At 43.3% G+C, this 22215-nt stretch overlaps 1 protein-coding gene and 1 pseudogene across 9 annotated transcripts in view; one reads left to right on the top strand and one right to left on the bottom strand.

The window, feature by feature from the left end:
• SMARCC1 (SWI/SNF related BAF chromatin remodeling complex subunit C1) overlaps positions 1-22215 on the bottom strand; it is a 187391-nt gene that overhangs the window by 150278 nt on the left and 14898 nt on the right. For 4 of the 9 annotated variants that reach the window (XM_035275227.3, XM_054245578.2, XM_035275226.3 and 1 more), the window contains exons 2-3: positions 21412-21531; positions 2190-2275 (exon numbers count right to left, since the gene is read on the bottom strand). In XM_035275227.3, the coding sequence (XP_035131118.1) occupies positions 2190-2275; positions 21412-21531 (206 nt within the window). The remainder of the gene's footprint in view (positions 1-2189; positions 2276-21411; positions 21532-22215) is intronic. The other 5 variants (XM_035275230.3, XM_078350735.1, XM_035275231.3 and 2 more) reach the window with 2 other exon arrangements.
• LOC144579525 (large ribosomal subunit protein uL23 pseudogene) lies at positions 20725-21205 on the top strand (annotated as a pseudogene).

Here is a 22215-nt window from a genome sequence, read left to right on the forward strand (position 1 = left end):
ATTTTTTTTATATTTTTAGTAGAGATGGGGTTTCACCAGGATGGCCAGTCTGGACTTGCACTCCTGACCTCAGGTGATCCAAATCAGTATCTATTAAACACCATCCATATATAAAAAGTTCCAGCAAATACACATTTAAGTATGTATCTTCTACTATTTACTATATAAATTATTTAATTACACACTTGTCCTGATTATTGATCTAAATATTTGTACTTCCCAGCCATAAAGTTTTGGGTTAGCTTAACTTTTACAGTGAAATATATAAATTATACATGTGTTCTCCTGGAAAGATACTAAGGTTATAAGCTGTACAGAGTAAGTCAGCTGAAACTACCAGACAACTTCAAGACAATGTACTCCAGTACCCCAACGCTACCCTGTCAAGTATGTCCCTGACAACCCCTCAATTCAGGACCATCATCATTAAACGCCACTAGTCACAGCAGCTGTGGAAGCCCCAGAGTTCAAAAAAAAGAAATAGCACCAAGAGAGACAACTAGAAAAGCAGGTAACACTGAAGGGAGCAAAACAGCAAGAACATCAGCAGGAATTCTCAATCTATCTCCAACACTGACCTAGGCAAAGATCTGTACTTCTTTTATCCCTGTCCTGAGTATTCAAATTGGAACACTCTTGAAAGCCTAGCTCACCTGATCTCTTCTTAAAACTGCTATCTGGCCAGGTGCAGTGGCTCACAGCTGTAATCATAGCACTTTGGGGGGCCGAAGAGGGTGGATCACCTGAGGTCAGGAGTTTGAGACCAGCCTGGCCAACATGGCAAAACCTGTCTCTACTAAAAATACAAAAATTAGCAGGACATGATGGCAGGTGCCTATAATCCCAGTTACTCAGGAGGCTGTGAAAGGAGAACTGAATGAACCCTGGGAGCAGAGGTTGCACTGAGCCAAAATCATGCCACTTCACTCCATCCTGGGTAAAAGAGCGAAACTCCATCTCAAAAAAAAAAAACAAAACAGGTCAGGCATTGTGGCTCATGCCTGTAATCCCAGCACTATGGGAGGCCAAGGCAGGCAGATCACAAGATCAAGAGTTTGAGACCAGCCTGGCCAACATGGTAAAACCCTGTCTCTACTAAGAATACAAAAATTAGTGGGGCATGGTGGCACATGCCCGTTATCCCAGCTACTTGGGAGGCTGAGGCAGGAGAATCACTTGAACCTGGGAGGCGGAGGTTGCAGTGAGCCGAGAATGCACCACTGCACTCCAGTCTGGGCGACAGAGGAAGACTCTGTCTCAGAGCGGGGGACGGGGGAAACAGGCCAGGCACAGTGGCTCACCCCTGTAATCCTAGCACTTTCAGGGGCTAAGGCAGGCAGATCACGAAGTCAGGAAATTGAGAACATCCTGGCTAACATGGTGAAACCCTGTCTCTACTAAAACTTCAAAAATTAGCCAGGCATGGTGGCACGCACCTTTAGTCCCAGCTACTCAGGAGGCTCAAGCAGGATAATCGCTTGAACTGGAAGGTGGAGGTCGCTGTCGGCCGAGTTTGTACCACTGCACTCCAGCCTGAGCAACAGAGCAAGACTCCATCTCAAAAAACAAACAAAACACTGCTATCTATCCACTTCAAATATAATGCATGAGTTCATTACAAATACACATTTTATGGCAAGTCTACCTTCTAATTTGCGAATAATGTTCACCTGCTATCTATAAAAAATCAAATATATCACTTGCCTAATAAATGGTTGTTGCTAGTTACAGTGGTTCACACATGTAATCCCAGAATTTTAGAGGCTGAGGTGGGTGGATTGCTTGAGGCTACGATTTTGAGACCAGCCTGGCCAACATGGCAAAACCCTGTCTCTACTAAAAACAGAAAAATTAGGCAGGTACGGTGGTGCATGCCTATAGTCCCAGCTACTCAGGAGGCTGGGACATAAGAACTGCTTGAATCTGGGAGGCAGAGGCTGCAGTCACCTGAGATCATACCACTCTTCATACTATTTTGAAGAACCTCGTTTCAAAAATAAATAAATACGTGGCTGATTAATATTTTTCTTGGATGTAGGAACAAGATAAATTAGGGCTCTGGGAAAACACAATCTACATTAGACTTAATCATAATGTGCTTACAGGATTTTCTAACACCATGCAAGAAAATAGGACTTAAAAGAATAATAACTTAAGATCAAAACATGCAAACAAATACAAAAACTTACCATCCCTGTTCATTTTTATACTTGTAAGCAGCCCCAAGAATGTGACACAAGGTGCCTCCAGCTTTGAAATCCATGAAACATTTTGCCTAAAAATGATACAAATTACATGAGAAAAATTAAGCCTCTCACAAAATTACTCATGTCTGAATTCTAAGTTTTATGAATTCAAGGATATAAATACTAACTAAACAACCTCCTTAAATATCTTCTTGAATAAACCGAGGCATCAATACATTTTTCTAAAAGTAAATTAGGCTGGAAATGGTGGCTCATGTCTGTAATCCCAACACTCTGGGATGTCTGAGGCAGGAGGATCACTTGAACAAGAGTTCAAGACCAGTCTGGGCAACATAGGGAGACCATATCTCTAGAATAAAAGTTAAAAATTGGCTGTGCATGTGGCACACGCCTGTAATCGAACTCAGGAGGCTGAGGTGGGAGGATCAGTTGAGCCTGAGGAGTTGAGTCTGCAGTAGGCCCTGATGGCTCTACCATACTCTAGCCTGGATGATAAAATGAGATGTTGTCTCAAGAAAAATGAAATGAAATAAAATAAACTGAATTGAAACTACTTCCTTTCAGCTGGTACAGTGGCTCACACTTACAGTTGCAGCTACTCAGGAGGCTGAGATGGAAAAAAATCACTGGAGTACAGGAATTCAAGACCAGTCTGGACAATACAGAAAAACCCCATCCCCCTTTCCCAAAAAATTCCTTTTAAACTCCATGAACATATTATTATTGGAGTGAATAGTCTGTCAAAGGCAAGATCTTAAAAAGATAAATCTAGGCCAGGAGCAGTGGCTCACACCAACAATTCTAACATTTTGAGACACAAAGGTGGGAGAATTTTTTGATCCCAAGAGTCTCAGACCAGCTTGGGCAACACGGTGAGATCCCACCTCTATAAAAAATTTAAAAATTAGGCCAAGTGCAGTAGCTCACACCTGTAATCCCAGCATTTTGGCAGGCCAAGGGGGGCAAATGGCTTGAACAACAGCAGTTCAAGACCAGCCTGGAAAACACAGAAAAGAAATTAGCCAGACATAGGAGAGTGTGTCTACAGTCCCAGCTACTGAGGAGGCTGAGGGGGCAGGATGGCTTAAGCCTCAGAAGCAAAGCTGAAACCACACCACTGTGCTCCAGCCTGAGAAACAAAGCTAGACTTTGTCTCAAAATATATAAATATAAAAATTAGCTGGGCATGGTGCTGTGGGCCTGTAGGTAACACCTACTCAAGAGCCTGAGGCGGGAGGACTGCATGAGCATAAGAAGCCAAGCTGTATTTACATCTACCATAAGCCCTGGCTAAGACAAAAAAAAAAAAAGGAAGTCAAGCTGTAGTGAGCTATAATGACGACACCGCAATTCAGCCCAGAACTTTGGGAAACTGAGGAGGAAGGCAGGGAGAAAGGGAGGCCTGCTTGAAGCCAGGAGTTTGAGGCCAGCCTGGGCAACAAAATGAAACTCTGTCGCACACACACAAAAAAGACCTGGGTGGGGTACGATCCAAGATGGCTGATTGCTAACATCCCGGGATTGCAGCTCTCAGGGAAGGCGCGGAGAACTAGAGGACGCCACACTTTCAGACAAAGTCTGGTCGCTCACGGAGCAGAAGATCCCCCAGTGGTGGAAACACACGAGTCGCCAGCGCGACTCTCGTGGTCGGCGCAGCGGTTCCGCCGGCACCTCGGCGCAGCAGCGCTCGGTGCAGAGTAAACAAGACCGGTTCCCCTTCTGACAGAGGTTTGGAGCCCCGGGAAGGCAGAGTCGCCTACTACGGAAACAAGAAGGAAGCCCGACAGGAGAATCCTGGGCAGAAAAGCACCATCAGTTTTAACGCAGCTGCTCTGGCCCTGGGAACTAACAACCTGGACGTCCACTCAAGAGACCTAATCTGAAAGTTGGTAATTTCAAAGACGAGAGGAGGATAAATTTACAATGACGGGAAGAAACCAGCGTAAAAAAGCTGAGAATACTCAAAGACAGAACGCCTCTCCCTCTAAAGATGATCACAGTTCCACATCAACAATGGAACAAGGCTTGATGGAGAACGAGCGCCTCCTGATGACAGAATCACTCTTCAAGGAATGGATAATAACAAACTTCGGTGAGATAAAAGACCATGTTGTAGCCCAACGTAAAGAAACTAGGAACTTTGAAAAAAGGTTTGATGAAATCCTATTGAGAATAGACAACTTAGAGAGGAGTATGAGTGAATTAATGGAACTGAAGAATACAATACAGGAACTCCGAGAAGTATGCACAGGTTTAAACACTCGAATTGTTCAAGCAGAAGAAGGGATATCAGAGGTCAAAGTCCAACTTAATGAAATAAAACGTGAAGAAAAGATTAGAGAAAAAAGGATAAAAAGGAATGAGCAAAGTCTCCAAGAAATGTGGGACTATGTGAAAAGACCAAATTTACGTTTGATAGGTGTACCTGAATGCGACGGAGAGAATGAATCCAAGCTGGAAAATACCCTTCAGGATATTATTCAGGAAAATTTTCCTAAACTAGCAAAGCAGGTCAACATTCAACCCCAGGTAATACAGAGAACACCACAAAGATATTCCTCAAGAAGAGCAACCCCAAGGCACATAATCGTTAGATTCACCAGGGTTGAAACGAAGGAGAGGATACTAAGGGCAGCCAGAGAGAAAGGTCAGATAACCCACAAAGGCAAGCCTATCAGACTTACAGCAGATCTCTTGGCAGAAACTCTACAGGCCAGAAGAGAGTGGGGGCCAATATTCAACATCCTCAAAGAACAGAACCTTCAGCCCAGAATTTCATATCCAGCCAAACTAAGCTTCACAACTGAAGGAAAAATAAAATCTTTTATGAACAAGCAAGAACTCAGAGATTTTATTACTACCAGGCCTGCTTTACAAGAGCTTCTGAAAGAAACATTACACACAGAAAGAAACAACCAGTATTAGCCTTTCTAAAAATACACCAAAAAGTAAAGAGCACCAACATAAAGAAGAATTTATACCAACAAATGGATAAAACAGCCAGTCAACATCAAATGGCAGTAACCCTAAATTTAAATTGACTGAATTCCCAATCAAAAGACACAGCCAAAACCCAACGGCATGTTACATCCAGACCTGTTTCACATGCAAGGATACACAAAGACTCAAAACAAAGGGATGGAGAAAGATTTACCAACCAAATGGAGAGCAAAAATAAATAATAAATAAATAAAAAGCAGGAGTTGCAATTCTTGTATCGGATAAAATAGATTTTAAAGCATCAAAGATATAGTGGTAAAAGGATCAATGCAACAACAAGAGCTAACAATCCTAACACCCAGATAGGAGACTTAGACTCAATGAGACAGAAAATTAATAAGGATATCAAGGACTCGAACTCAGATCCAGAACAAATAAACTTAATAAATATTTATAGAGCTCCCCACTTCAAATACACAAAATATACATTCTTGTCAATACCACATCACACCTACCCATTAGTTTAAATGAAACATTGATTGGCCATTATTAATACCCAATTTTTTTCAAAATAAAGCAATATTTCCATTTACTCTCCCTCTTTCTCTTCCTCTTTCTTCCTCTCCTTTACTTATTATTTTTTTTTCTTTCCTTCTCTCAAAAAAAAAGAAATCAACTTGTAAACCTCTAGATCCAGGTCGGCAATGTCTCTTTCATTGCTTGATTTCCTTTCTTCCCTTCCCTCCCTCCCTCCCTCCCTCCCTCCCTCCCCACTTCCTCCCTTCCTTCCTTCCTTCATCCTTTCCTTCCTCCCTACCGTCCTTCTTCCCTTCCTTCCTGCCTTCCTCCCCCCCACAAAAAAAAAAAAAAAAAAAAAAGACCTGGGTGCAGTGGCTCACACATATAACCCCAGCACTTTGGGAGACCAAGGTTGAGAAACCCCATGCTGGTCAGACTGGTCTTGACCTCCTGATCTCAGGAGATCCGACTACCTTCTAAAAAAATACAAAATTAGTCGGGCTGCAGTGAGCCAAGATAACCCTACTGCACTCCTGGCGACAGAGTAAGACTGTCTCAAAAAATAAAATAGAAAGACAGAGTTTCGTTCTTGTTGCCCAGGCTGAAATATATAATGGCACGATCTCGGCTCACTGTAACCTCCACTTCCCGAGTTCAAGCAATTCTCCTGCTTCTGCTTCCAGAGTAGCTGGGATTACAGGCATGCGCCACCTTGCCTGGCTAATTTTGTGTTTTTAGTAGAGATGGGGTTTCACCATGTTTGTCAGGCTAGTCTTGAACTCCTGACCTCAGGTGATCTGCTCACCTCCGCCTCCCAAAGTGCCTGGATTACAGGCCTGAGCCACCACACCTGACCAGAAAAGGCAAAGATTTCTGTAAGAACACAAAAAGCATTAACAATACAGAAAACTTTTACTAAATTGCTCTATATCAGGAATTGGCAAGCAATGATCCATGGGTCAAATGCAGTCCACTCTCGTTTTTGTAGCTGAAACAAATTTATACTCATTCATGTGTTTCCTGTGGCTGCTTTCACCCAACAGCACCAAAAGTGAATAGCTATATCACAGACCATATGACCCAAAATGCCCAAAATATCTGGCATTTTACAGAAAAAGTTTACCATTTCCTGCTCTATATTACAATTGTATAAACCTCTGCACATCAAAAAACATCATTATGAGAGTACAAACATAAACTATCAAGAGGGAGAAGAGACCTGTAATAAATACTCCTCACCAATTAACCATATCCAGAATACCTAAGAAAAATTCAGCCAGGTGCAGTGGCTCACGCCTGTAATCCCAGCACTTTGGGAGGCTTAGGCAGGCCGATCACAAGGTTAGGAGTTCGAGACCAGCCTGGACAACATGGTGAAACTCTGTCTCTACTAAAAATACAAAAACTAGCTGGGTGTGGTGGCAGGCACCTGTAATCTCAGCTATTCAGGTATTCAGGAGGCTGAGGCAGGACAATCGTTTGAACCCGGGAGGCAGAGGTTGCAGTAAGCCGGGATTGTCCCAAAGCACTCTAGCCTAGGCAAAGAGGCAAGATTCTGTCTGGGAAAAAAAAAAAAAAAAAGAAAAATTCAGCCATGTGTGGTAGTTCACACCTATAATCCCAGCACTTTGAGAGGCTGAGCTGGGAGAATCACACAAGTCCAGGAGTTCGAGATCAGCCTGGGCAACAAGACGAGACTATCTCTACAAAAAAAAAAAGAAAAAATTATCCAGGTGTGGGAGTGCACACCGGTAGTTCCAGCTACTCGAGAGGCTGAGGTGGGAAGATCCTCTGAGCCCAGGAGTTCACGGCCACAGTGAGCTATGATCAAGCCATTGTACTCCAGCCTGGGTGATTAAGCCAGATACCTTTTCAAAAAAAAAAAGAGAACAAGAGAAAGACCAATAAGCAAATTTTTGAAAAGGCAAAAGATTTAAATAGGTACTTTCCAAAAAAGGACAGCCAAGTGGTCAATAAAGTTGCTCAACTTAATTATCAGCAACTAGAAAATAATTTGTAACCACAAATCTACTAAATAACCAAAATGAAAAAGACAAAAAAATTCCAAGGACTGGCGAGAAAGCAGACAATTAGAATGCTCGTACACTGTGGGAGTATAAATTGGTAGAACTGCTATGGAAAATTGGCAATATCTACTAAAGCTAACCATCCTATGATGTAGCAAGTACAGTAAGAACATAACCAACAGAAGTATCTATGTTTACCAAAAGAAATATATAAAAACATTCACAGCAGCACTATTTATAATAGCTCTAAGCTGTAAATTACCCCAAAAGGCTATCGAGGACAAAATAAACAAAAAAATTGTAATATATTCCCACAACGGAGTACTATACAGCAAGGGCTGGCAAATTAGGAAACAGCTATCGAAACACAATAAAGGTCTCACTTTGTCACCCAGGCTGGAGTGCAGTAGAATGATCACTACTCACTGCAGCCTACAACTCCTGGGCTCAAGTGATCTTCCCACCTCGGCCTCCTAAGTAGCTGGACCACAGGCGTTTGCCACCACACTAACGCTAATATTTTAATATTCTGTAGAGGTGTGGTCTCACTATCTTGCCCAGGCTGATCTTGAACTCTTGGGCTCAAGCAATCTTCCCACTTCAGCCTCCCAAAAAAATTAGCCACACATGGTAGTACATGTCTAGGCTAAGACAGGAGGACTGCTTCAGCCCTGGAGATCAAGGCTGCAGTGAGCTTTGTTCAAGACATCCCCCTAGCCTGATAACACAGTAGGGTACCATCTCGAAAAAACTAAAGTTTTACCAGTACACAGTCACACTCATTCATTTATGTCTTGTATATAGCTGCTTTCAGACACATTGAGTACCTGTGACAGAGTCCATAGAGCTTCCAGACCTAAATATTTACTATCTATTCCTTTCTTTCTTTCTTTTCTTTCTCTCTCTCTCTCTCTCTCTCTCTCTCTCTCTCTCTTTCTTTCTTTCTTTCCTTACTTATTTAGAAACAGGGTGTCACTATGTCACCCAGGCTGAAGTGCAGTGGTGCAATCTCGACTCACTACAGCTACAGGGGCCCCCCCAAACTACAGGGACTACAGGGGCCCTCCCAAACACCTGGCTAATTGTTGTAGTGACCGGCTTTTGCCATGCTGTCCAGGCTAATCTGAAACTCCTGGACTCAACCAATCCACCCACCTCGGCCTCCCAAAATGTTGGGACACGCAGCACACTGTCCCTTCAAGAAAAAATTTATCAGCCCCTACATAGCAATGAGAATAAACAAACTGCAACTATAAGCAATAACAGAAAAATTTGAGGCCTGGCAGAAATTTGAAATCCCAGCACTTTGGGAGGCCCTGATGGGCAGATCACTTGAAGCCAGGAGTTCAAAATCAGTATGGCTAATATGGTGAAACCTCATCTCTACCAAAATACAAAGTATCAGTCAGGCATGGTGGTGCACGCCTGTTAATCCCAGCTACTTGAGAGGCTGAGGCATGAGAATCACTTGAACCCAGGAGGCAGAGGTTCCAGTGAACCAAGGTCATGCCACTGCACTCTAGCCTGGGGGACAAAAGAAAAAAAATTTTTTTTTTTTTTTACAAATGTAATGTATGCCTGCATACTACTAAAATGTAAGTCAGCTGGGCACAGTGGCTCACGCCTATAATCCCAGCACTTTGGGAGGCCAAGGTGGGTGGATCCTGAGGTCAGGAGTTCAAGTCCAGCCTGACCAACATAGTGAAACCCCATCTCTATCTACTAAAAATACAAAAAAAAATTAGTTGGGCATGGTGGTACGCACCTGTAATCCCAGCTACTCAGGAGGCTGAGGCAGGAGAATCGCTTGAATCCAGGAGGCAGAGGTTGCAGTGAGCCGAGATCACAACAATGCACTCCAGCCTGGATGACACAGCAAGACTCCAACCAGAAAAAAATTTAAAAACATAAGTCACAGGCCAGACGCAGTAGCTCACGCCTGTAATCTCAGCACTTTTGGAGGCCAAAGTGGGCAGTTACCTGAGGTCAGGAGTTCAAGACCAGCCTGATCAACATGGAAAAACCCTGCCTCTACTAAAAACACAAAATCTGCCAGGCGTGGTGGTGCATGCCTGTAATCCCAGCTACTCGGGAGGCTGAGGCAGGAGAATCGCTTGAACCCAGGAGGCAAAGACCGCAGTGAGCCGAGATCATGCCACTGCACTCCAGCCTGGACAAAAGAGCAAGACTCTGTCTCAAAAAACAACAATCACAAATGCAAGTCATGACAAACAGATGTCAGTCAGCTAGGCATGGTGGCTCAAAGCTGCAATCTGAGTACTTTGGAAGGCCAAGGCAGAAGGACATCTTCAGTCAGAGAGCTCAAAACCAGTCTGGGCAATATAGTGAGACCCTGTCTCTACCAAATTAAAAATTTTTAAATTTGGCCAGGTGCTGTGGCTCACATCTGTAATCCCAGCACTTTGGGAGGCCAAGGTAGGCTGATCACTTGAGGTCAAGAGTTCAAGACCAGCCTAGCCAACATGGTGAAACCCCATCTCTATTAAAAATACAAAAATTAGCTGGATATAGTGGTGCACACCTGTAATCCCAGCTGTTCAGGAGGCTAAGACAGGAGAATTGCTTGAACTTGGGAGGCGGAGACTGCAATGAGCTGAGATCAAGCCACTACACTCCAGGCTAGGTGACAGAACGAGACTCTGCCCTCCCTCCTCCAAAAAAATACAGGTGTGGCAGAATGTGCCTGTGGTCCCAGCCACTTAGGAGGTTGAGGTAGGTGGAGGTAGATGGACCAGTTGAGCCTCGGAGGTCAAGTCTGCATTGCACTATGACCACACCCCTGTACTTCACCACAGCCTGGGTGACAGAGCAAGGCAGAGAGAGAGAGAAAGAGAGAAATTCTGGCTGAATTATCTGAAACTAATTAAGACTAAAAATATAAAAATAAAATATGCGGTGTTGGATTGGATCTTATAAAGACATTTTTGAGACAACTAATGAAATGTCAAAACAGATTATATGGTAAATAACGGTATTATATCAAAGCCAATCTCCTAAATTTGATCACTATTTGCTAGGATAAAGCCCATGTTCTAAGGAGATCTGTCCTCAGTCTCAAGTCTCCCCAGCCATGCCCTCCCTGCTAGATTGGACTCAATGGATGATGACAATTCAAGTGACTAAGACTGATGATTTCTTTCACAAAAAAAGTCATCCTTTTATTCTTGCTTCCAAGACTTACATGCTAATCTCTTTCTCTCTCATCCATTCCACAAAGTCCAAAAATCAGCATGATTCTCGCAAAACAATACCATTCTCACATACATATCATAAAATGTTCAGTAAGAGAGATCATATTTGCCAAATTCAATAACTTTCCCCCATTTTTTTTTCTTTTGAGACAGTCTCACCCTGTTGCCCAGGCTAGAGTGCAGTGGCACAATCTCGGCTCACTGCAACCTCCATCTCCCAGGTTCAAGCGATTCTCCTGCCTCAGCCTCCCAAGCAGCTGTAATTTTTTTGTATTTTTAGTACAGACAGTGCCTTAATAGGTTGGCCAGCCTGGTCTCAAACGCCTGACTTCAGGTGATCTGCCCACCTCAGCCTCCCAAAGTGCTGGGATTACAGGCATGAGCTACCATGCCCAGCTTGTTTTCTCCTATTTCTTTGCCACAGAACATTTTTAGAAACTCAGAAAGAGGCCTATTAGGAAAAATTGTTCAAAGTGAAACTTGAAGACAGTAGGTTCCTCTTAAGAAAAATTGTTCAAAGTGAAACTTGAAGACAATAGGTTCCTCTTAGCCCTCTGCATTGACTCCTCCCCTCCCTCTTCTCAGCTGCTGTAGGTACTCCCCAGGGAATCATTATAAAACCAGTGATCAAGTCCAACTCCTTTTCCGACAACTGTAAGCCAATTCTTATTAACTTCATGTTCCAAGTGGTTTATTCAATCAAATAAAAAGACTGTTAAAGTGACAGTCCTCCAACTCCCACCCTTTCCATTATACGAGACCGACCCAGTTCATGAGAATCCCTGCCATGCGGTCAGTCACACTTACCAGGGAGAAATTCCAAAGTGTCAGAAAGAAATAGCTTATGAATTGTGACTCTTCTAAAACATCCCAAAATAGTATGACCAGTTCAATCATACCACCACATTTGTTAGAACTGGCTATAATAGGCTCACGCCTGTAATCCCAACACTTTGGGAAGCCAAAGTGGGTGGATCACGAGGTCAAGAGATTGAGACCATCCTGGTCAACATGGTGAAACCCCGTCTCTACTAAAAATACAAAAAATTAGCTGGGCGGGGTAGCGTGTGCCTGTAATCCCAGCTACTCGGCAGGCTGAGGCAGGAGAATTGCCTGAACCCAGGAGGCAGAGGTTGCCGTGAGCTGAGATTGCACCATTGCACTCCAGCCTGGGTAAAAAGAGCGAAACTCTGTCGAAAGAGGAAAGAAAAAGAAAAAGAAAAGAAAAGAAAAGAAAGAAGAAAGAACGAAAGAACGGGCTATGACAACATTTTATGCTCTACGTATTTACAGGTGTTCTACCAGATTGCTAACAATTGAAAATAAATTTAGAAAACACTGAATGAGGCTGGGCACAGTGGCTAACGCCTGTGCTTTGGGAGGCCAAGGCAGGAGGATCATCTGAGGTCAGAAGTTCAAGACCAGCCTGGTCAACATGGTAAAACCCGGTCTTACTAAAAATAAAAAATTAGTAGCTGGGTATGGTGGCTCATACCTGTAATACCTGCCTTTTGGGAGGCTGAGGCGGGTGGACCATGAGATCAGGAGATCAAAACCATCTGGCCAACATGGTAAAACCCTGTCTCTACTAAAAATACAAAAATTAGCTGGGTTTGGTGGCATGCACCTGCAGTCCCAGCTACTCGGGAGGCTGAGGCAGGAGAATCGCTTGAACCTGGGAGGCAGAGGTTGCAGTCAGCCAAGACTGCGCCGCTGTACTCCAGTCTGGCGACAGAGGGAGACTCTGTCTCAAAAAAGTGTGTGTGTATGTATACACACACATATTTATTGGCCGGGTGCTGCAGCTCAACCTTCTGGGCTCAAGAGACCTGTGCACCTCAGCTTCCCAAGTAGCTGGGACCACAAGCATGTGTCACCACAGTTTTATTCATATATATACATATGTGTGTGTGTGTGTATGTATATGGATATGTCATATATATAGTTTTCTTTTTTAATTTTTTTTGTTGGGGGGCGGGGTCTCACCATGTTGCCCAGGCTGGCCTCAAACGCCTGGCCTCAAGGACTCTTGTCGTCTCAGCCACCCAAAATGCTAGGATTATAGGCATGAACCAGTGCACCCAGCCTTTTTCTTAAAAAAAAAAAAAAAAAAAAAAAAAAAAGAGAGAAAGAGATGGGATTTCGCTCTGTCATTGAGGCTAGAGTGCAGCACTACTATCCTAACTAATGGTTGCCTCTAACTCCTGGGATCAAGTGATCCTTCTGGCTCTGCTCCCAAGCAGTTGGGACTATAGACACACACCACATGCATAATTAATTTTTAGTTTTTGTGATAAAAAGGGTCTCACTATGTTGCTCAAGCTGGTCTCAAACTCCTTGACTCACGTGATCCTCCTGCTTCAGTCTCCCAAGTATTTTGGGTTACAGGCATGAGCCACTGTACCCCAGCTAAATATGTACTGTTAATTGTACATTAGCCATACTTCAGCAAAGTTGGAGGAGAGCACATTATAGGAAGAGAGAGAGAGAAACATGAAAAAAGCAAAGGAAAAAAAGTTGATAAATGAAACATCAATTTATTTATTAAATAAATAAAAAGTACAATGCCAGTGAACTCAGGTTTCTACCTGTGAATCTAGATGGTACGAAGTACAGGCTTGCATTAAAGTTGATCATATACCTTTCCAGAGCCTAGCCACCACCAGGTCCAGCACGCCATATGCCTAGAACACTTGTCCATGTCCCCAACACAGCAGCCCATATTTTGCAGCCTACTGAGCTCTATCTAGCTGGTCATACTAGATCATGTAGGCTCATTGCCCTTGCACATGAGTTATGCTCACGCCTGTCATCCCAGCACTTTGGGTGGCCGAGGCAGGTGGATCACCTGAGGTCAGGAGTTCAAGACTGGCCTAACCAACCTGGTGAAACCCAGTCTCTATTAAAAATACAAAAAAAATAGCCGTGTGTGGTGGTGGACGCCTATAATCCCAACTACTTGAGAGGCTGAAGCAGGAGAATCACTTGAACCCAGGAGGTAGAGGCTGCAGTAAGCAGAGATCACACGACTGCACTCCAGCCTGAGGAATACAGCAAGACTCCATCTCAAAACAAAACAAAACAAAAACAGTAAAATAATATGAATAAATAAAGACCAGAAGCTAGCTAATTAGGTTTCTCAAAGATCTCTTTTCTACAGTGATTTGTTTTATTCACACATATATGGCTGAGTGGTTCAGTGAGACTACTTGTTTTTTCCATGTTTGCAGATATATCCTCCATGATCCCCAAGTTACAAGAATGTCTATGACTTCATTAATACAAAATTCAAAAACAAGCAAAACTATATTATGTTATTCAGGGATACACACTAATATGGTGATACCTATAAAGAAAAGCAAGAAAAAGATTCTCTCTGGGGGAAAAGAGTAGTTTATGGATGGGGAAGGAATATACACGTTTGTTAGGGTTGTTAGCAATGTTAGGAATTTCTGATCTGGACTGTGGTTAACTTGAGTGTTCTGTTTATAATTATTTAAGTCAAAATTTACTCAGTTTCTGTATATTTTATAATAGAAAGGTTAAAAAAAGAAACTAAACCATTATTTCCCAAGTTTCCCACACTATTTCACTTAAGTAAGTGCTTATATTCTACTTTCATCAGCGTTCTAAAGCTACAAACTCAAATGTTCACTTCAAATATATATATAACACTCATGGTCTCCTTCCTAGTCCCATGTTCCCAAAGACAGTGTCTCCATTCTGAAATTCATACAATGGCAGAGTAAAGTTGGATCAGGAATATCGCCAATTGCAAATTATTATTATTATTATTATTATTTAGAAAGTCTTGCTCTCTTGCTCTGTCGATCAGGCTAGAGTGCAGTGGCATGATCTCGGCTCACTGCAACCTCTGCCTCCCAAGGTCAAGCAATTCTCTTTACTCAGCTTCCCAAGTAGCTGGGATTACAAGCACCCGCTACCATGCCCAGCTAATTTTTTGTATTTTTAGTAAAGAAGGGGTTTCACCATGTTGGCCAGGCTGGTCTCAAACTCCTGAACTCAGGTGATCTGCCCACCTCAGCCTACCAAAGTGCTGGGACTACAGGCGTGAGCCACCGTGCCCAGCCCAAATGATTAAATTTTTTAAGTGCAATGACAGGTTTACAATTTTGGGCATAAGGGTACATGTTGTCAGGATCTCCTGGGGCTGTGTCACATAAAAAAGAAAAAAAATTTTTGGACATCTCCCAAACACAATTAAAATCCAATTACTTGAGACTCTCACTTAAGCTTCTACTCTTCTTACTCTCAGAGCTTTGTTTTTTTAAACATAGATGCTTATAATATAGTTTAAAAGGCAGAATATCTAGATCTGAGCCAGCAGTTTTCTATGCTAAAAAAAGAAAAAAAGAAAAAGAAAAGGCCGAATAAAAAAACAGCTCTAGGGTCAGGCACTGTGGCTCACGTCTGTAAACCCAGGACTTTGGGAGGCCAAGGCAGGAGGACTGCCTGAGCCTAGGAGTTGGAGACCAGCCTGGGCAACATGGCAAAATCCTCGCTCTTAAAACACACACACAGACACACACACACACACACACACACACACACACACACACACAAAGCTGGGTGTAGTAGTGCACGCCTGTAGTCCCAGCTACTCAGGAGGGTGAGGTCACTTGAGCCTTGGAAGTCGAGGTTCAGGCTGCAGTGAATTGAGATCATGCTACTGCACTCCAACCTGAGTGACAGAGTGAGAGAGACTCTGTCTCAAACAATGAAAAACAGCTCTATCCTATTATTACAATTATGTTTGTATTGTGTATGCACATGTACTAAAAGCTTGGAGGGTTTGTGGAAAAATTAGAAACTTTACTTGCAGTGAAGGTAAAACATATTTTTCTTTTTTTATACCCACATCTTCCTAACAATTTTTTCTTCTTTCAATTCATACGTCTGCTAATGCAATATACCTTTAGCCTTAGCCTTATGAAGTGCTTGTTTCTTTCTAAATCTCTCAGCATTTTTTTTTAATTGAGACGGAGTTTCACTCTTGTTGCACAGGCTGGAGTGCAACAGCACGATCTCAGCTCACTGCAACCTCTACCTCCTGGGTTCAAGCGATTCTCCTGCCTCTCAGACTCCTGAGTAGCTGAGATTATAGGTGCATGCCACCATACCCGGCTAATTATGTATTTTTAGTAGAGACGGGGTTTCTCCATCAAACTCCAGACCTCAGGTGATCTGTCCACCTCGGCCTCCCAAAGTGCTGGGATTACAGGTGTGAGCCACTGCACCTGGCCATCTCTCAGCATTTGATAGAACATGAGCCAGCTGTCTGACATCCAGCAAGACTTGGGAAGTTACTATATAAAGTTCTACTCTGATTCTTTTTAAAAAAAAGATTAGTCCAAATAGTAAACTCCCTTTTTTTTTTTTTTTTTAATTTTTATTTTTGAGACAGAGTTTCACTCGTTACCCAGGCTGCAGTGCGATGGCGCGATCTCGGCTCACTGCAACCTCCACCTCCTGGGTTCAGGCAATTCTCCTGCCTCAGCCTCCCAAGTAGCTGGGATTACAGGAACGCTCCACCGTGCCCAGCTAATTTTTTGTATTTTTAGTAGAGACGGGGTTTCACCATGTTGACCAGGATGGTCTCAATCTCTTGACCTCGTGATCCACCCGCCTTGGCCTCCCAAAGTGCTGGGATTACAGGCGTGAGCCACTGCGCCCGGCCCGTGAACTCTTTTTTTTTAAGACAAAGTCTCAGCTCACTGCAACCTGTCTCCCAGGCTAAAGTGATCCTACTACCTCAGCCTCCCAAGTAGCTGGGACTACAACAGCGCATGCGCCACCACACTCAGATTAATTTTTCTTGTACTTCCTGTAGAGACACCACAGTCAATGTTGCCCAGGCTGGTCTCAAACTCCTGGGGTCAAGAGATCTGACTACCTTGGCCTCCCAAAGCGCTGGGATTATAGTTGTAAGCCACGCCCAGTGGCCCAGCATAAATTTCTTTTTTTTTTTTTTTTTTTTTTTTTTTTTGAGACAGTTTCGCTCTTGTTGCCCAGGCTGGAGTGTAATGGCGTGATCTCAGCTCACTGCAATGTCTGCCTCCCAGGTTTGAGTGATTCTCCTGCCTCAGCCTCCTGAGTAGCTGAGATTACAAGCATGCTCCACCATGCCTGCTAATTTTGTATTTTTAGTGGAGACTGGGTTTCTCCATGTTAGTCGGGCTGGTCTCAAACTCCCAACCTCAGGTGATCCACCCATCTCAGCCTCCCAAAGTGCTAGGATTACAGGCGTGAGCCACCATGCCTGGCCCAGCATAAACTCTTATACTGTAATACTAATTACTCAGAGAAAAAACTTTTTAAAGTATATGACTTTTTTTTTGAGACAGAGTCTTGCTCTGTTGCCAGGCTGGGGTATGGTGGCGCAATCACAGCTCAACTTCCACCTCCCAGGCTCAAATGATTATCCTGCCTCAGCCTCCCAAGTAGCTGGGACTACAGGCACACATTACTATGCCCAGCTAATTTTTTTGCATTTTTTAGTAGAGATAGGTTCCACCATGTTGGCCAGGATGGTCTCAATCTCCTGACCTCATGATCTGCCCGCCTCACAAAGTATATGACTTTTATGTCTCACTGAAAGATTCTTTGCTTTGTTAATTACCCATGTCATCAAATTTTGTTTTACACCATTACAGATTGTATCAATCCCTTTTATTTGGGAAAATGATAAACACCATTTCGAGAAGGCAAGTACATCTGGTCCCAGTGGCACGAAACCAGGAATTATTTTTAAGTATGGCTTATGAAGAAAAATATTATTCCCTAATATTTTAAAATCTGGAAGTAAGTAATTATTTAGTTCCCAGGACTCAAATACCCCACAAATAACATTCTCTGTAAATACCACTTTTGAAAACACTCATACATTCCTACTTAGTAATCCCAATATAATTTCAATCATAATATGTAAAATACTTTATATAAGGTAACATTTTTATTCTAAATTACATGTTACAATTAATAAAGTGCAATCAGTCTGTACTATATTGTGATTTAAACTATTGAAAATTTTAATCAATAGCTAATTTGATAATTCTAGCCCAGTTTATGATGTAAGAGAACAGGAAATGAATACTGTTTAGCTATAAAGGAACTTGGAACTTTCAAATGTTTCACACATAAAATATATAACACACACACATCCCACAGAAAATGATGATAAAACAAATGGGTAAAATGTTAACACAACTACAGATTCTGAGGGAAGAGATAATAAAAGTTCTTCATACCAGTCTTGCAAGATTTTACTTTTAAGTATGTTTAAACTTGTGTTAAAAAAAAAACATCAGGTGGCCAGGCTCGGTGGCTCATGCCTGTAATCCCAGCATTTTGGGAGGCTAAGGCAGGTGGATCACCTACAGTTGGGAGTTCAAGACCAGCCTGGCAACATAGAGAAACCCTGTATCTACTAAAAATACAAAAGTGGGCCAGGTGTGGTGGCAGGCGCCTGTAGTCCCAGCTACTCGGGAGGCTGAGGCTGGAGAATCACTAGAACCCGGGAGCTGGAGGTTGCAGTCAGCAGGGATTGCGCCACTGCACTCCAGGCTAGGAAACAGAGTAAGACTCTGTCTCAAAAAAAAAGAAAAAAAAAAGGGCTGGGCGCAGTGGCTCAAGCCTGTAATCCCAGCATTTTGGGAGGCTGAGGCGGGTGGATCACGAGGTCAAGAGATCGAGACCATCCTGGTCAACATGGTGAAACCCCGTCTCTACTAAAAATACAAAAAATTAGCTGGGCACAGTGGTGCGTGCCTGTAATCCCAGCTACTCAGGACGCTCAGGCAGGAGAATTGCCTGAACCCAGGAGGTGGAGGCTGCGGTGAGCCGAGATCGCGCCATTGCACTCCAGCCTGGGTAACAAGAGCAAAACTCCGTCTCAAAAAAAAAACAAAAGAAAAAAAAAATCAGACACATGGTTCAGAAAATAAAACTGTACTGATAATACAGCTGAATAGTTCCACTAGCAAAAAATAGGCATATTCAATATCTAAAAATTTATATATAAACTATACATACTTATGTATAACAATATTAATATGTAATATAAATCACAGAATATTAACATAAAATAGCTATTTTTAAAGCTGAAAATGAAATCAAAATAGAATGATCTTGCTATACAACCGTGGCTTCAACCAGCACCCAGTAACTTCCTAATCTGTTCCCCTAATTCAGCCTTTTCTATGAAACCCCATATGTAACCAAGTACTGATGGGATTTCATTTCTTTCTTTTTTTTTTTGGAGACAAGAGTTTTGCTCTTGTTGCCCACGCTGAAGTGCAATGGTGCGATCTTGGCTCACTGCAACCTCCGCCTCCTGGATTCAAGCAATTATCCTGCCTCAGTCTCCCAATCCCATCACCATGCCCAGCTAATTTTTTGTATTTTTAGTAGAGACAAGGTTTCACCATGTTGGACAGGCTGGTCTCAAACTCCTGACCTCAAGTGATCCACCCACCTCGGCCTCCAAAAGTGCTGGGATTACAGGCGTGAGTTACCACACCCAGCTTTCTTTCCCCCCACAAGAAGGAGTTATGCTCTTATTGCCCAAGCTGGAGTACAATGATGAGATCTCGGCTCACCTCCGCATCCCAGGTTTAGGCAATTCTCCTGCCTCAGCCTCCCGTGGAGTACAGGCGTGCACCACCACGCCTGGCTACTTTTTGCATTTTTAGTAGAGACAAGGTTCACCATGTTGGTTCAGGCTGGTCACGAACTCCTGACCTCAGGTGATCCACCTGCCCTGGCCTCCCAAAGTGCTGAGATTATAGGTGTGAGTCACCATGCATGGCCACCCAGCTCTTTTTTAAAAATAGAGCTAAGAGTCTTGCTCTGCGGCTCAGGCTGAAGTACAGTAGTACAATCATAGCCCACTGCAGCCTCATTAACTCCTGAGCGCCAACAATCCTCTCATCTCAGCCTCCCAAGTAGCTGGGACTACAGGTGTGTGCTACCACACCATTTTATTTTTTTGTAGAGAGGAGGCTATTGCTATGTTTTCCAGGTCGGTCGTGAGCTCCTGGTCTCAAGCAATCTTCGCACTTGGCCTTCCAAACCACTGGGACTATAGTCCCCGGTCCTCGGGAGGCTGAGGCAGGAGAATCGCTTGAACTAGGGAAGCAGAGGTTGCATGAGCCAAGATCAAGCCACTGCACTCCAGCCTAGGCAGCAAGAGTGAAACTCCATCTCAAAAAGAAACAAAGGCCTACTTATCATAGGTTCATACAGGCAGCTAACAGCACGCTGGGAAAAACAAAAACCAAAATTAATGAATTAAATTAAAAGACAAAAATTGGGCTAGGCATGGTGGCTCGCGCCTGTAATCCCAGCACTTTAGGAGGCCAAGGCAAGTGGATCATGAGTCAAGAGATCAAGACCATCCTGGTCAACATGGTGAAACCCCATCTCTACCAAAAATACAAAAAATTAGCTGGGAATGGTGGCACGTGCCTGTAATCCCAGCTACTCTGGAGGCTGAGGCAGGAGAATTTCCTGAACCCAGGAGGCGGAGGTTGCAGTGAGCCGAGATCGCGCCACTGCACTCCAGCCTGGGCAACAGGAGCAAAACTCCGTTTCAAAAAAAAAAAACAATCCACAAAACAGTATTCTAGCCAGAAGACCTGTATCAGGAGAAAACATGAAGAAGACTCCGTACAGCAGAGAGAATAGGGAACTGCAACCCAGTAAAATATTGTTAAGTCTTCACAATCACTGCTGCAGCATTTAATGCAAATGTTACATGCCTCCTCAAAAAGCAGCTTCCTACAGTTAAAGTATTCTATAGGACCCTTTTCACAAGATGGCGCCGAAAGTGAAGAAGGAAGCTCCTGCCCTTCATAATGCCGAAGCCAAAGCAAAGGCTTTAAAGGCCAAGAAGGCAGTGTTGCAAAGTGCCCACAGCCACAAAAAAAAGATCCGGACGTCACCCACCTTCCGGCAGCCCAAGACACTGCGAGTCTGGAGGCAGCCCAAATATCCTTGGAATAGCACCCCCAGGAGAAACAAATTTGACCACTATGCTATCATCAAGTTTCTGCTGACCACTGAGTCTGCCATGAAGAAGACAGAAGACAACACGCTTGTATTCACTGTGGATGTTAAAGCCAACAAGCACCAGATCAAACAGGCTGTGAAGAAACTCTGTGACATTGATGTGGCCAAGGTCAACATCCTGATTCAGCCTGACGGAGAGAAGAAAGCATATGTTCGACTAGCTCCTGACTACGATGCTTTGGATGTTGCCAACAAAATTGGGATTATCTAAACTGAATCTAGCTGGCTAATTCTAAATATATGTATATCTCTTTTCACCATTAAAGAAAAAAAGTATTCTATAACTAAAATTCTGTTGAGTTTTTTTTTTTTTTTAATTTTTAAATGCTACATGCTAGCAGCAGCAAAGGAAAAAGCTGGGCGTTGCACCTGAAAGCAACTGAGGATGTCCAAATAATTATAATTTGATGTACTTACAGGGAGTTTAGTGAAGGCCGGGTTGGTGACGTGCTTCCCAAAGGCATCTTCCTGGAACTGAAGAAGCTGTACTACCAGCCCAGCCAGCGTTTTATTGGTAGGAGCATCCGCATGAACATACTGCAACATAAAGACAGGCATCCAGAAACTAGCATCATTTTTGCAGGCAAAAATGTTGGCTTACTTCCTAGTAACTACAAGCACTTACACTGTGGTAAATTTATATATGTCTAAGACACACTCTGTGCTATAAAAGAGCTTACAAAAACAAATACATTTTTTGAGACAGTCTCACTCTGTCACCCAGGCTGGTGTGCAATGTCTCAATCTCGGCTCACTGCAACCTCCAACCCCCACCCCAGGTTCAAGCAATTCTCCTGCCTCAGCCTCCCGCGCAGCTGTGATTACAGGCACCTGCCACCGCACCGAGCTAGTTTTTGTATTTTTAGAGACAGGGTTTCAACATCTTGGCCAGGCTGGTCCAAACTCCTAACCTGTGATCCGCCCGCCTCCGCCTCCCAAACTGCTGGGATTACAGGCGTGAACCACTGCGCCTGGCCACATGTGTGCATTTAAAAATGGTTAAGATAGTAAATTTTTCTCTTGAGACAGAGTTTCACTCTTGTGACCCAGGCTGAAGTGCAGCAGCACGATCTCAGCTCACTGCAACCTCTCTCTCCTAGGTTCAAACAATTCTCCTGCCTCAGCCTCCCAAGTAGCTGGGATTACAGGCATGCACCACCATGCCCAGCTAATTTTGTATTTTTAGTAGAGATGGGGTTTTTTGTTTTTGTTTTTTGCTGT

Source organism: Callithrix jacchus, chromosome 15 (assembly GCF_049354715.1).
Source record: "Callithrix jacchus isolate 240 chromosome 15, calJac240_pri, whole genome shotgun sequence".
In the NCBI taxonomy this organism is placed as follows: Eukaryota; Metazoa; Chordata; class Mammalia; order Primates; family Cebidae; genus Callithrix; species Callithrix jacchus.